This window comes from Bufo gargarizans, chromosome 2 (assembly GCF_014858855.1).
Source record: "Bufo gargarizans isolate SCDJY-AF-19 chromosome 2, ASM1485885v1, whole genome shotgun sequence".
NCBI lineage: Eukaryota > Metazoa > Chordata > Amphibia > Anura > Bufonidae > Bufo > Bufo gargarizans.
In genome coordinates this window covers 682,036,801-682,049,763 of record NC_058081.1, presented here as the reverse complement: position 1 = coordinate 682,049,763, position 12,963 = coordinate 682,036,801, and the positions used below count along the sequence as shown (strand labels likewise).

Here is a 12,963-nt window from a genome sequence, read left to right as displayed (position 1 = left end):
AATGACTTTAGAATGTTGCCGAACTTCACTTTACACAGTTTGTGTCAAGATCCCTGCTTGCTTTCGGGAAACATAATCCTGAAACCCCGTTAAGGCCTCGTGCTCACAGCTACCCTCTGCGTGCGATCCGCATTTTTCTCAGCCCCTTCACTGCAATACGGACAATAGGACATGTTCTACAACTTGCAGAGGGACACATGGAGGAGCATGGCACGTGGATCTCATTCATCCGTGTGCTGTCCGTTTTTTATGCGGACCCTTAGAAGTGAATGCGGATCGGACATAGATAGGGTCGTCTTATTGGGAGAGTCCCCGGCAGAGGGACCCCCGTCTGTTCCCTGCTAGGTCCCTGGTCTTACCGCTTTGGATTCTGCTCGTTTCCTCTGTCGTGCCCGTGTTTTATCATCCTATACCTTCCGTGTCTCACAGTGGGCCGAGATATTAGCATGCCGCTCAGTGCCACCCTAAGAGGGGAGAAACACAACCATCGTTATTTAAAGGGAAACTCCCATCATATCCATAGGGTTGTGGCTTATTTATTTTAGCAGTACTATGCCTTTAAGGGTCCATTCACACTTCCACAAAATGGGTCCGCATCCGTTCCGTAATTTTGCGAAACAGGTGCGGACCCATTCATTTTCAATAAGGCCGGAATGTGCTGCCCACATCCGCACTTCCGGATCCACAAAAAAAAGGACGAAAAAACATGTCCTATTCTTGTCCGCAATTGCAGTTTTGCGGATCTTACGGATGCGTGAATGGACCGTAAGCATGAGACACAAAATCCTGCTCTTCTCTAGCAGTGACTGAAGACAGATTTGGGAGGGATCTTCTCACTTTATGACACTGCTGTAAAGAGAAGAAGTTACCTCCGGGGTAGTCTCATTAGAATAATAGGTGGAGGACTGGAGGGAAGACGGCTGTGCTCTCTTAATGAGGGGTCAGAAACCTCTGGCACGCCAGCTGCTGTTAAACTACAACTCCCAGCATGCGCCATTCAATTCTATGAGAGTTTTGAGAAGTGTGAATTGTAGTTTCATTGGAGCTGGAGCGCCGAAGATTGACGACCTCTGGTGTACATAAACATGGAGAAGACAAAGACTGCAAAATGAATAGAACTTCCAAGACTGCAGTTTATAGTGACACCAATCACCACACCATGAAAAAGGCCTGCGTTACCCACAGAGCGAATAGTGCACCAATACTTTCTGAACCGTTTATGATAAGTAGTATTTGGGAGAACAGGACGGCGTGATCCACTAATCAAAATGACAGGAATCTATGAAGAAGGACGGAACAGGTCAGGAGGTGCCCCCTGCAGTGACCAGAGGTCCTGTATGCTTCTCTAGCCAGAGACCTGTTAGGGAATGGCTAGCTAGGCAATTACTTAAAGGGGTTGTCCCATGAAAAAGTTCTACAGTTTTCAAACAAGCAGCCGGATCTTAAAGGGGTGTTCCCATCTCAGACAATGGATATGTCCCCATTGTCTGACAGGTGCGGGTCCCACCTCCCACCAAGAACGGAGAGGGGAAAGGTGGTGGAGGGCGCACTGCTCATGCGCAGCTGCCCTCCATTCATTTCTATGGGGCCATTGAAAAGAGCCAAGTGCAAGCGTGGTGCACCCCCACCCACTTGTATGGAGAGAGCGCTTGTCAGTGGCCAAACTCTGGGAAACCCGGGGTCCTCCAGCCACCGCTCTCCCTGCTCAGTTCTTGGCGTAGATGCCACCTCTGTAACCCGCACCCTTCAGACAATTGTGGCATAGCCCAGCAATATACTCCCCATTGTCTGTGATGGGAATACCCTTTTAACACTTTTGCAATTAAAAATCTAGTACATTTTATTGAATCACTCAGTGCTGTATCTGTATAGCGCCACCTGCCATTTGTCTTTTCTAAATTCTCTGTCCACCGCACTGAGGTGGACGCACAGGCTCAGTTCCATCCTCCAACTGCCACCAGCTGCTGCAGAAAGGACATGCCCCGAGCTGCCAGCGTGAAATGATAATTACTTACCGGTAATTTGATTTTCCGAAGTCCATGACCGCACCAGGAGGCAGGAAACCCACAGGTATAAATTTAAAGGAGCCTCTCCCTCATTCAGTGGTTTCCAGAGATGAGAGACCAGCTACAATCCATTCATTCTGTTTGGGCCAACCCAACCTTCTTTTCTTTCTCGGTTAATGTTAAATTAACGCTGGATCGGGTCTAAGACAAATTCTATCTTCCTGAAGGATAGTAAATGGAGGACTTATGGAGAGGGCTTGAAGCTCGCCTATCCTTCTAGCCGAGGTACTGGCCACTAGAAAGATGCATTTCAAAAGTCAGTATTTTGATCGGCAAAGTGTCTATAGGCTCGAAAGAGGGTTTAACCATTGCCTGTAATACTAGGCTGAGATCCCAAGGGGGCGTCCTAAGCATCCTAGAGTGGAGACGTCTGGATACTGACTTACAGAACCTAATAATCCAAGGATGACAAGCTAATCTGTAGTCAAACAACACACTAAGGGTCACCACTTGTACATTTAACGTACTTAATGCCAAACCGTTCTCTACAACCTCTCTGGAGAAAATCTAGAACCTTAGTGCGCTGGAGCCGACAGGAAGTAGAGGGAGACACACCCAAGAACTTAAACATCCCCCAAGTTCTGGCATACATTTTCTACTTAGCAACACAGTAGAAACCACCCTAACCCTTTGTCTAGCAACAAGCGCCGTTCAAAAGCCATGCTGTCAAATGGAGTCCCTTCACTGGGGGATGAACAACTGGGCCTTGCATTAGAAGATCCGGGATCTCCGGCAGGACCCAGGGATCGGCTATAGACATGATCCTTAGTCAGGAAAACCATGCTCACCGGGGCCAAAAAGGAGCTATGAGTATTACCTTTGCCCTGTCCTCTCTGACCTTCAAAACCCTGGGGATAATCTGAAGAGGGGGAAACGCATATAATAGACCCTGGCTCCACGGCTGAAGGAAGGCGTCCACTGCGTTTGGAAAGTCTGCTGGAGATAGGGAGAAAAACTTCTCCACCTTCCTGTTTGCTCTGGTGGCAAACAAATCTATTAGTGATAATCCCCAGAGTCTGACTATCCTTGAAAATATGGATTGATTGAGGGACCATTCCCTCTGATCCAGAGCCAGACGACTCAAATAATCTGCCTTACAATTGTCCACCCCTCTGATGTGAAGGGCCGACAAGGACGAGGCTCTTCCCTCTGCTAGGGAGAAAATCTGAACCGCCAGAGCTCCCAGAGACTCAGACCACGTTCCGCCTTGATCGTTCAGATGTGCTACAAGGAGCCATTGTCGAATAATATCTTCACATGTCGGTCTTTGATTAGGGGAAGAACTCCCTGAGGGACCAAAGGACGGCCATGAGCTCTTTCAGATTTGAAGAATTGTCCGATATTGGGCAATATCATAATCCCTGGAGTAAGGTTTCCCCCACATGCGCCCCCCCCATCCTCGTGGGCTGGCATCTGTGGCTATCACCAGGGGGTTTACTATTCTCCAAGGAACGCCCTGGACTTGATTGTCCAGAGAAAGCCACCACTCTAGGGCCTGACATGTCTGAGCTGAGATTGAAACTTTGTTCTCCAGGTCTCTTGCCTCGCCTGACCAAGCACCTAAGATCTCCCACTGAAGAGCTCTGCAATGTACCTGGGCCCATTGCACAGCCGGGATACAGGAGGTCAGGGTTCCTAACACTGACATCCCTTTCCTCATAGAAACTTGAGTGTTGTCTATCAGGGAGTGAACCACTGACCTCATCTTCTGGATTTTTTTCTGGCGTTAAAAAGGATCTCTGAACCATTGAGTTCAGCAATATCCCCAGGAACCGCTGCCTCCTTTCTGGAACTAACCTCGATTTCTCCTCGTTTAGGATCCTACCCAAAGATGACATGATCTGTCACCTGTCACATGATATGACCATTTTTGACTTGAGGGGGCTACAATTAGGAAGTCCTCCAGATATGGTACGAACAGGATGTCCTTCTCCCTTATATGGGCTGCCATCTCTGAGACCAGTTTTGTAAATATTCTCGGGGCCATTAAAATGCCAAAGGGTAAATGCCACTTGGTTTTTTGACTAAAAAGAGAGGAATAGTATCCTGAACCTTCTCTTTCTGGGCATGGAACAAGTGCGCCCCTCTGGAGAAGAAGACTTAAAACCTGTTTTTCTAAGGAGTCCAGAACTGAGTGCCCTACTTGGGTTACTCTGAACTTTTCTGGAGGGGAATATTTTAAATCTAATTCTGAATCCCTCTCTTAATGATCTTTGTTATTTTTGTCCAGGCTCGGAGGAAATTTTTTAATCCCTCCCCACCCCGGAGTCATTGTGAATTATCTTTTCTGGCAGGATCTGAGGGCTGATTCCTGAACAAAAAAAACCTAGCTCTGGATCTGGAAAATTTCCACTTATCGTTCTTTTGCCCCGGGTTTTTTTCCCCCATCCTTAAATCGCCTGCCCCTTTTGAAAATAAAAATTCTGTCTACGAAAGGAGGGAGGAATGGAAGATGGAAAACCCTTCTCTATCTCCCACTTTCTCTAGGATATCGTCTAAAGTTGAGCCAAAAAGGCATTTACCCTCACATGGGATGCTACAAAGGCGACTTTTAGAGGCTACATCGACCTTAGCAACTTTTCAGCCATAATGCTCGATGAGCAGAATTAGCCATAAATGAGGCCCTAGCAGATAGACCAGGCATCCTCAAACTATGGCCCTCCAGCTGTTGTAAAACTACAACAATTAGTTATAATCTAACTAATTATATACAATCAAATCTCCACATGACAGGTTCCCGTTAAACACATTTTCTGCCCGCCGGCGCTTCCATTGCATCTTGCGGCCCCATGAGATGCAGTGTGCCGCCTTCGAGGTGTGCGTAGCGGGGAGCTCACCCGGCGCACACCTCTGCCCAGCCAGCCTCTACTCCCCATGTAGCTTCAGAAAAATAAAACAAAAGCCTGCAGGTTATCCTTCCAGGACAGGAAACCACTGAACGAGGCAGAGGCTCCTTTAACTTTATACCTGCGGGTTTCCTGTCCTGGGAGGCAGATCCTCTCCCCTGGTGCGGTCATAGGAGAGCAATGAATGGGGAGATCTCTGGTGCAAGGCTGGTTCTAGCTTTGTTAGAAAGGTATTGCCATTGACTTTTTTTTTTACAGTAATCATTGGACAATCCCTTTAATACACTCCAGAAACCTATGGAAGGACCTTGCCCGTTCTGTCACGGGGTGCAATGCACTAGGACATGAGTAAACAGTGGAGGCGACTGCTGTTTTCCAATGTGTCAGACGGAGTCCGAGCCGAGATAAGGAGCTGATAAGGAGCGCACTTCACAGAGATGGCGTCGCACCAATCCATCTCACCTGACTGCGATGTCATCGTCCTCGCCGCCCCACCCCCAGTAGTTATTTGGAAATCCATTGATCTTCATGTACTGTTCGGGGGTGAGGGCTGAGACCCCTCCAAAGTACGACTTGTAAGGTAACCTGTAAAGGGAAATACATAGGCTTAGCTTTCTAATACGCATCAGGTAGGTCCTGATGTGGTCACCCAGCTTTCCCAAAGTCCTCAATACTCTATCGCAGGCATGCTTAACCTGCGGCCCTCCAACTGTTTCAAAACTACAACTCCCAGCATGTCTGAACAGCCTACAGCTATCAGCCTATAGCAGGGCGTTGTGGGAGTTGTAGTTTTACAACAGCTGGAGGGCCGCAGGTAGAGCATGCCTGCTCTATCGGTAACTGCAATAGGACAATGAAACAAACCTACAGATGTGATCGCCGTAGCTCTGCTTGCTGCACATGACGTCCCCAGTGATTACCAACTGCCTAGCTAAGCTTTAATGGATCCGGCATAACTGGTCATTCAGGGATATGGGAAAGCTGGAAAACATGCAATATGGCCGCTATGACAACCCGCACCCTGACGCCCTTCTGGATTAGCTGTAGAAAAGGCCACACTTACTGACACCCAACTACCCAGAAGCAGATGGAACCTCCAAGTCCTCATACCACAAGATGTCATAACTGGCAGCCGCAGGCCAAGGCATAATGATTAGGCCTCGTGCGCAAACTGCAGATACAGTCTTGTGTTGCTTCCAGGTTTGTGCAGGGCCCCTTGACTTCAATGGGTCTGTATTTTGTGGCCAACTATAGGAAGAGTTTTATCTTTCATCCTGCCGGACATACGGATGCAGCAGTCACTTGAGTCATCGGTGTGCTTTCCGCATCCGTATGTCCATTCTGCAACAAGAATATGTCCACAAAATGGGGACCACGGACCCAGTTAATGGGTCCGCAAAAGAAAAAAAAAAAAAAAATGCAGACACGGACTGCCTCTGTATTTTGTGGACCGCAAAACGGATGAGGCCGTGTGCATGAGCCCTTACAAAGCAGCCGCCAATCACGCGGTTCACATTAAAGGGAACCTGCCGCTGCGACAGTAGGTAAGGGGCTGCGGAGCGTCAGTCTTCCAAATGAATACATTAGGGACATACTTGGACTCCCCATCTTTTGGATCACAGTGTTGTTCCTCCGTTATTCCCCCAGAAAATGTATAGCTAAATTTAAAACTGGATGTTACCAGTCGGGTGTGTCCCTACACAGCACTAATTGGACAGCGTCACGCTGCGCGGAGAATCGGTAACGCCCAGTAGTCATACATTTCCAGGAGGAATAACTGAAGAGGGAGCTGTGTCCTAGGAGAATGAGGACGTCATGAGGAATACAAGTATTTACTTCAGGCCTGTCAGGAGAGGGGCCCGCTCCTCCTTAAAGGGGATCCCCAATCTTCTGTGAAGAGGAATCATGGCATCAGGAAAAATCCTGCGACTGCTTCAGCGCCACCCATTTTGCGGTCATGCGACTACTTTAAATAAAGCCCCCGTGTCACGCGACACGTGTACAGGCAGACGAATAACAGAGAGGATCTATTTAAAGGGATCTGTCATTGTACGCACTTGTAACCGAACTTGTCCATGGCGATGGACGCGTGCTTCGGGTACTTGTCGCAGGTGTAGAAGTTGCGATCGTCCTCGGGGATGAGATCCACATCGTGGAAGAACATGCAGTCCCAATCCTCGTCCTTCATCGCTTCTTTAAAGCCGACGTTCAGCAGCTTGGCCCGATTGAATGTATAATTCCCCGCCTGGAAGGAGAGGAGAAAGAGTCAGAGGAGGGAGGAGGCCCCCCGCAATATCACGGCGCCGAGACCGACGGGGGCGCCCTTTATAGCAACTCTTAAACCATTTGGAGGACGATGTGAACTGCGACATAATCCCCGGCGAGGACGCAGCGTCCGGTTTAAGACCTGCCAGGTGTCACGGACTGAGGGTGCAGGTGGTCACAAGCAGCTGCCAGACACACCAGGCTCCCTGGAGGACAAAGGATGGGGCCCACTGCCACCCAACAGGCCCAACCCTTCTATGCTCCTAAATATCTGGCACTTGGGGAGGGTTCTGACACCGTGTACATGAGACAGTCATCCGGTCCGGTCATATATTAGCTGCGCACCTAATGTGTATGGACCCCTCCAGCGTCACAGCTGGCCATACACATAGGGTTAACCTACACATTTCATCAGGACCAGCCGAGCATGTAGTGTGTACGCGGGTGTCCAGACTCAGACTGCAGATGTCCGTGCCAAGGTGGGGCGGGCTGCTGGATGTCAACATGCCCAATCCATTTCTTCTTCCCTATTCATCTGGGACTTTGAGGTCATATCTTAAAGGGGTTCTCCGGGCTTTTAATACTGACTACCTATCACCAGGATAGGTCATCAATATCAGAACGGAGGCGGTCCGACACCTGCCACCCCCACTGATCAGAAGTATGAAGGGAAGGCGCGCGGTGCGTCCGTGCCATCTCCCTTCATACAGTTGCTTAGCGGGGGTGCCGTGTGTCGGGCCCCCGCCGATCTGATTATCCTGGGGATAGGTACTCAATATTAAAAGCCCGGACAACTCCTTTAAAATATGGCATCAAAGTCAGATAGCTGGGGGTCTCAGAAGTGGTACCCACACTTATCACTAAAACGGGCCCCCTGAAAGTGAAGGAGAGCTGACTGCGCATGCGCACGGACCATTCATTTCTATTGGAATTCCCCCCCAAAAAAGCAGAGCAAGAGCTCATCTATTTTCGGAAATCCTATAGAAATGAATGGAGGAGGCACCTCTCATGCGTGCTGCACTCTCCGCTTTCTTCAAGGGTCCCGTTCTGGAGACATAAGGTGCAGGTCCTGGGACCACAACCTACCACTAGTATATGCCTCCAATAAGTCCCTTTAAAGGATTTGTCTTAAATTCAGAAGGCATCAACATCTGACTGTTGGGCGGTCCGACTGCAGGGACCCCCACTAATCAATGTGGCGGCCTCTTCCTTGGTCAGCGACGTCACGCCCACCGCTCATTCTGCAGGTCGGTCCCGTTCAAGGGAATGGAACTAGCCGCAATACCAGGCACAGCCACTATTCCACAGGGGGCGCTGCACTTGCTGATCAGCAGGGGGTGCTGCGATTTGGCCCCCCACACCTGAGGATAGGTCATCAATAGCCAAGTCTTAAACAAGCCCTTTTCAGGAAGATAAGCCGCCATCAGAGGTGTCCGGCGGCAGGTTCCTTCCCTCTCCCTGCTGAGGACACATGCACACTCAGCCGGGCATGCAGGGACGTCTTACATTCTTTTTGTATACCACTCTAAGGGGATTTTGGGGAACGTGTTTGGATCCCTCTGCTCAGGGTGCAAACCCCCCCATTAGCACAGAGGACTGCAGTTACGCTCCTTGGCCTCACATATCAGGGAATCGCTTGTCTAGCAATTCCCTCCTCGGCTCTTCTTCCGATTTCTCTGCGGGGGCCCCAGTATTCGGATCTCACCTGATGGATGATGTAGATCCCGTAGTTGAGCTGCTGCCGCTGCAGGAAGGGGTGCAGGTGATACAGGAGATATTTAAGGTGCTGTTCCCGGTTGCGGTGAGGGATGATGATGGCGGTCTTATGTCTAGACTCGCAGTCGGGTGGCTTGTACCGACCTCCTTTGGTCACATACGGATTCTTCTGGACCACGTCTTCCAGTGACAAGATCTCCGGTAACTGGACCCGGATTGGTCCTCCTGGAACCAAGAAGGGAAGGTCAATATTATATATGGCAGGGGGGGGTACCATGAGGGGGACGGGGGGCTTCACAACCAAGCGGCGAGATCACGACAGACCATTTCCAGTTCCGCTTCAATATTAAACATTTGACATTCTACACAGCTTGGGTCGTGTCATGGCTTCTCTGTCCTCTAGTCACTTCCAAAGCTGCATTCAAAACTATGCTGCCATGGAGTGGCTTAATTTGGGCTCATGAGGTAATGCACTTTAGTGTATTTCAGATGTGGGTCTAGTGGTACAGTGTCAAAGGCAGAATTTCAAAAGCTGCTTTGGTAGCGACAGGAGGATAAGCAATGACGCAACAGTTCATGGAAACACATTGAGTGCTATTTATGAGTCAAACACGAGCTCCAGAGCGGAACTCTCTCCTCTGCCAAGACAAAGGGGTCGCCTGCCAGCTGTAATCTATAAGTTATCACCAAGGTCAAGGGGAGTGAGAGGTCCGACATCAAAGCAGAGTGGGGGCCCCCCTCCCCCCATCACAGGCTTAGAAATGTACTATCCTAGGTTACAAGTCCAGTCACCTCCAGAGCTGCACCCACAGTTCTGCTGGTTTCCACCAGGATCATTACTGCACAGGCATCATGGACGTGTGATCCTAAAATCGTGACCCTGTGATGCAACCCTACAGCTCCAACAGAGCAAAGCACGGCAGCAGGTAGGGGACTACAACCCCCAGTCAGATCATGATGAGAGGTGGGGTTTCTCTAAAGTTAAGGCTAAACTCAGCAGTGAAAAAAAAAAAAAAAAAAAAAGCCATAATTAAAAATAAAAAAAACGGACAAACTGTCAGTTTATCAGGACTATTTTTCAACTATTTTCTGTCAATCTGTTTTTAATGGTCCCTTTGCAACCTTTTTTTTTTTTTTTTAATACCCAACCCCCGCACTGCCCTCTGTATACATAATGTCCCCCCTTAGTGGCCCCCAGCATTATGAATGCCCCCCTTAGTGGCCCCCAGCATTATGAATGCCTCCCTTAGTGGCCCCCAGCATTATGAATGCCTCCCTTAGTGGCCCCCAGCATTATGAATGCCTCCCTTAGTGGCCCCCAGCATTATGAATGCCTCCCTTAGTGGCCCCCAGCATTATGAATGCCTCCCTTAGTGGCCCCCAGCATTATGAATGCCTCCCTTAGTGGCCCCCAGCATTATGAATGCCTCCCTTAGTGGCCCCCAGCATTATGAATGCCTCCCTTAGTGGCCCCCAGCATTATGAATGCCTCCCTTAGTGGCCCCCAGCATTATGAATGCCTCCCTTAGTGGCCCCCAGCATTATGAATGCCTCCCTTAGTGGCCCCCAGCATTATGAACGGATCCGTTTGGCTCAGTTTCGTCAGACGGGCACAACGCTGCAGGCAGCCTCTAGAGCGGAATGGAGACGGAACGGAGGAAAACGGATGCATTCTGAGCGGATCCTTTTCCATTCAGAATGCATTAGGGCAAAACTGATCCGTTCTGGACCGCGTGTGAGAGCCCTGCACGGATCTCAGACAGAAAGCCTTACAAAGAAATAGGGATGAATAATTTCTCCATTACCGAGAGCTCTGACGGGGAGGACAAACAGAAATCTTATCACAAAGCTACGACAAACAACCCTGGATATCCTACAGGAGCACAGGCCATTGTGCAATGTGAGGCTAACCCGTCCTTAAATAGGGAGCAGCTGCCAAAAGAGGCCATCATCTATTAAAGGGCCCCTCCACAGCAACGATATCATCACTATGCACTATGGGGAAAGGCATGGAGTAACTACTGCCAGCTCCTTCCCTCCGATGACTGCCCAATCCTGTCCGACAGTCTGGGTACAATGGATAATAATGTCACACTCCAGAGCTGCACTCACTATTCTGCTGGTGCAGTCACTGTGTAAATACATTACTTATCCTGTACTGATCCTGAGTTACATCCTGTATTATACTCCAGAGCTGCATTCACTATTCTGCTGGTGGAGTCACTGTGTTCATGCATTACATTACTTATCCTGTACTGATCCTGAGTTACATCCTGTATTATACTTCAGAGCTGCACTCACTATTCTGCTGGTGCAGTCACTGTGTACATACATTACATTACTTATCCTGTACTGATCCTGAGTTACATCCTGTATTATACTTCAGAGCTGCACTCACTATTCTGCTGGTGCAGTCACTGTGTACATACATTACATTACTTATCCTGTACTGATCCTGAGTTACATCCTGTATTATACTCCAGAGCTGTACTCACTATTCTGCTGGTGCAGTCACTGTGTACATACATTACTTATCCTGTACTTATCCTGAGTTACATCCTGTATTATACTCCAGAGCTGCATTCACTATTCTGCTGGTGCAGTCACTGTGTACATACATTACTTATCCTGTACTGATCCTGAGTTACATCCTGTATTATACTCCAGAGCTGCACTCACTATTCTGCTGGTGGAGTCACTGTGTACATACAATACTTATCCTGTACTTATCCTGAGTTACATCCTGTATTATACTCCAGAGCTGCACTCACTATTCTGCTGGTGCAGTCACTGTGTACATACATTACTTATCCTATACTGATCCTGAGTTACATCCTGTATTATACTCCAGAGCTGCACTCACTATTCAGCTGGTGCAGTCACTGTGTACATATAAATAAAGCATGATGTAATGTTAGTGCCGGACCTGACCCCCGGTGCACCGCTCATCACTAGTCTGGTGGAGCACCTCTGATCTAGACCTCGTTACCACAGTCAGGGTGCGGGCACGCCCCCGCCTGCTGGCACTGGGGCTGCATACCCATGGGGCACGACCTCCGAGGCGGTGGCGGTGTCGTGTGCAGACAATAACTCCAGACACCAAGGAACATCTGCAAATATTTGAGCAGACTGTGGGGGGGGGGTCTGGATGAGATGAAGACGTCTCGAGACAATGCTGAGGATGGTGACGTCACTTGTGAACCGATTAAGGCAGGGGCTTGGGAAAGTCCTAGGACAGTACATGGACTGACATCAGGCCACCACTGATGAACGCCCCCCACCCATTGCTGTCACCATGGGACCAGCAGAGCCTCTGCAGAGTATCGCCCAGGCAGCGATCATCTGCAGATCTGGGCAGGGACGCAGTTGGAGGATGCATTACTAGTTCTGCTCCCACCAGCAGGACACCAGTCTGCTGCTGTGTAATATACTTTGTGTCTCCATTCCCTGCCGTTTGCAAGACCTCTGCTTGCTCTCAGCAACAAGCAACACTGTCATTCACATCCAGAGGCTAAACACCTATACACACTTAAGACTTCTCACAGCTGAGGGTTCGTCACCACTGTATCCAGTCCACACAATCCTCTGTAAGAAACATAGCAGCAATCTCTCTCCTTGTCAGCTACAATGTATCGGTGCAAGAAAAAATGTGTCCGTGTTCCAGTCACTGACAGCAAGCTGTGAAGAAACGAACCACAAAAGAGGCACAGTTACTATTGCTGCTGTGCAGGAAAATCAGCGCTGTGGCCCCTTCATGGCCATCCGCGCTGCATCCACATTTTTTGCAGGCCCATTGTGTTCCACGAGTTCCGGTCCGCATATCTTTTTGTACAATCGGCATACGGATGCGAAAAGCACGCGTGCGCTTTCCGCACTTGGAAGTTTGTTCTGCAAAAAGACAGTGTCCGAAAAATGGGGACTATAGACCCAGCCGGACCCCACCGATCACAGTGTAATAGCAGAACCCACTTGTGATATACCGTCACTTACTAAGAGAGGAACACCCCTTTAAGTGAAGGGGACGGCAGCACGCAGTAATCTCGAGATAACGGGTGTTATCTCTGTGACCG

General features: G+C 49.2%; 1 protein-coding gene across 2 annotated transcripts in view; it reads right to left on the bottom strand.

Annotated features, from left to right (window-relative positions):
* LOC122928965 (beta-1,4-galactosyltransferase 3-like) overlaps positions 1-12,963 on the bottom strand; it is a 65,961-nt gene that overhangs the window by 6,087 nt on the left and 46,911 nt on the right. For both annotated transcript variants that reach the window (XM_044282318.1, XM_044282319.1), the window contains exons 3-6: positions 8,883-9,118; positions 6,970-7,157; positions 5,375-5,497; positions 360-464 (exon numbers count right to left, since the gene is read on the bottom strand). In XM_044282318.1, coding sequence (XP_044138253.1) covers positions 360-464; positions 5,375-5,497; positions 6,970-7,157; positions 8,883-9,118 — 652 coding nt within the window. The remainder of the gene's footprint in view (positions 1-359; positions 465-5,374; positions 5,498-6,969; positions 7,158-8,882; positions 9,119-12,963) is intronic.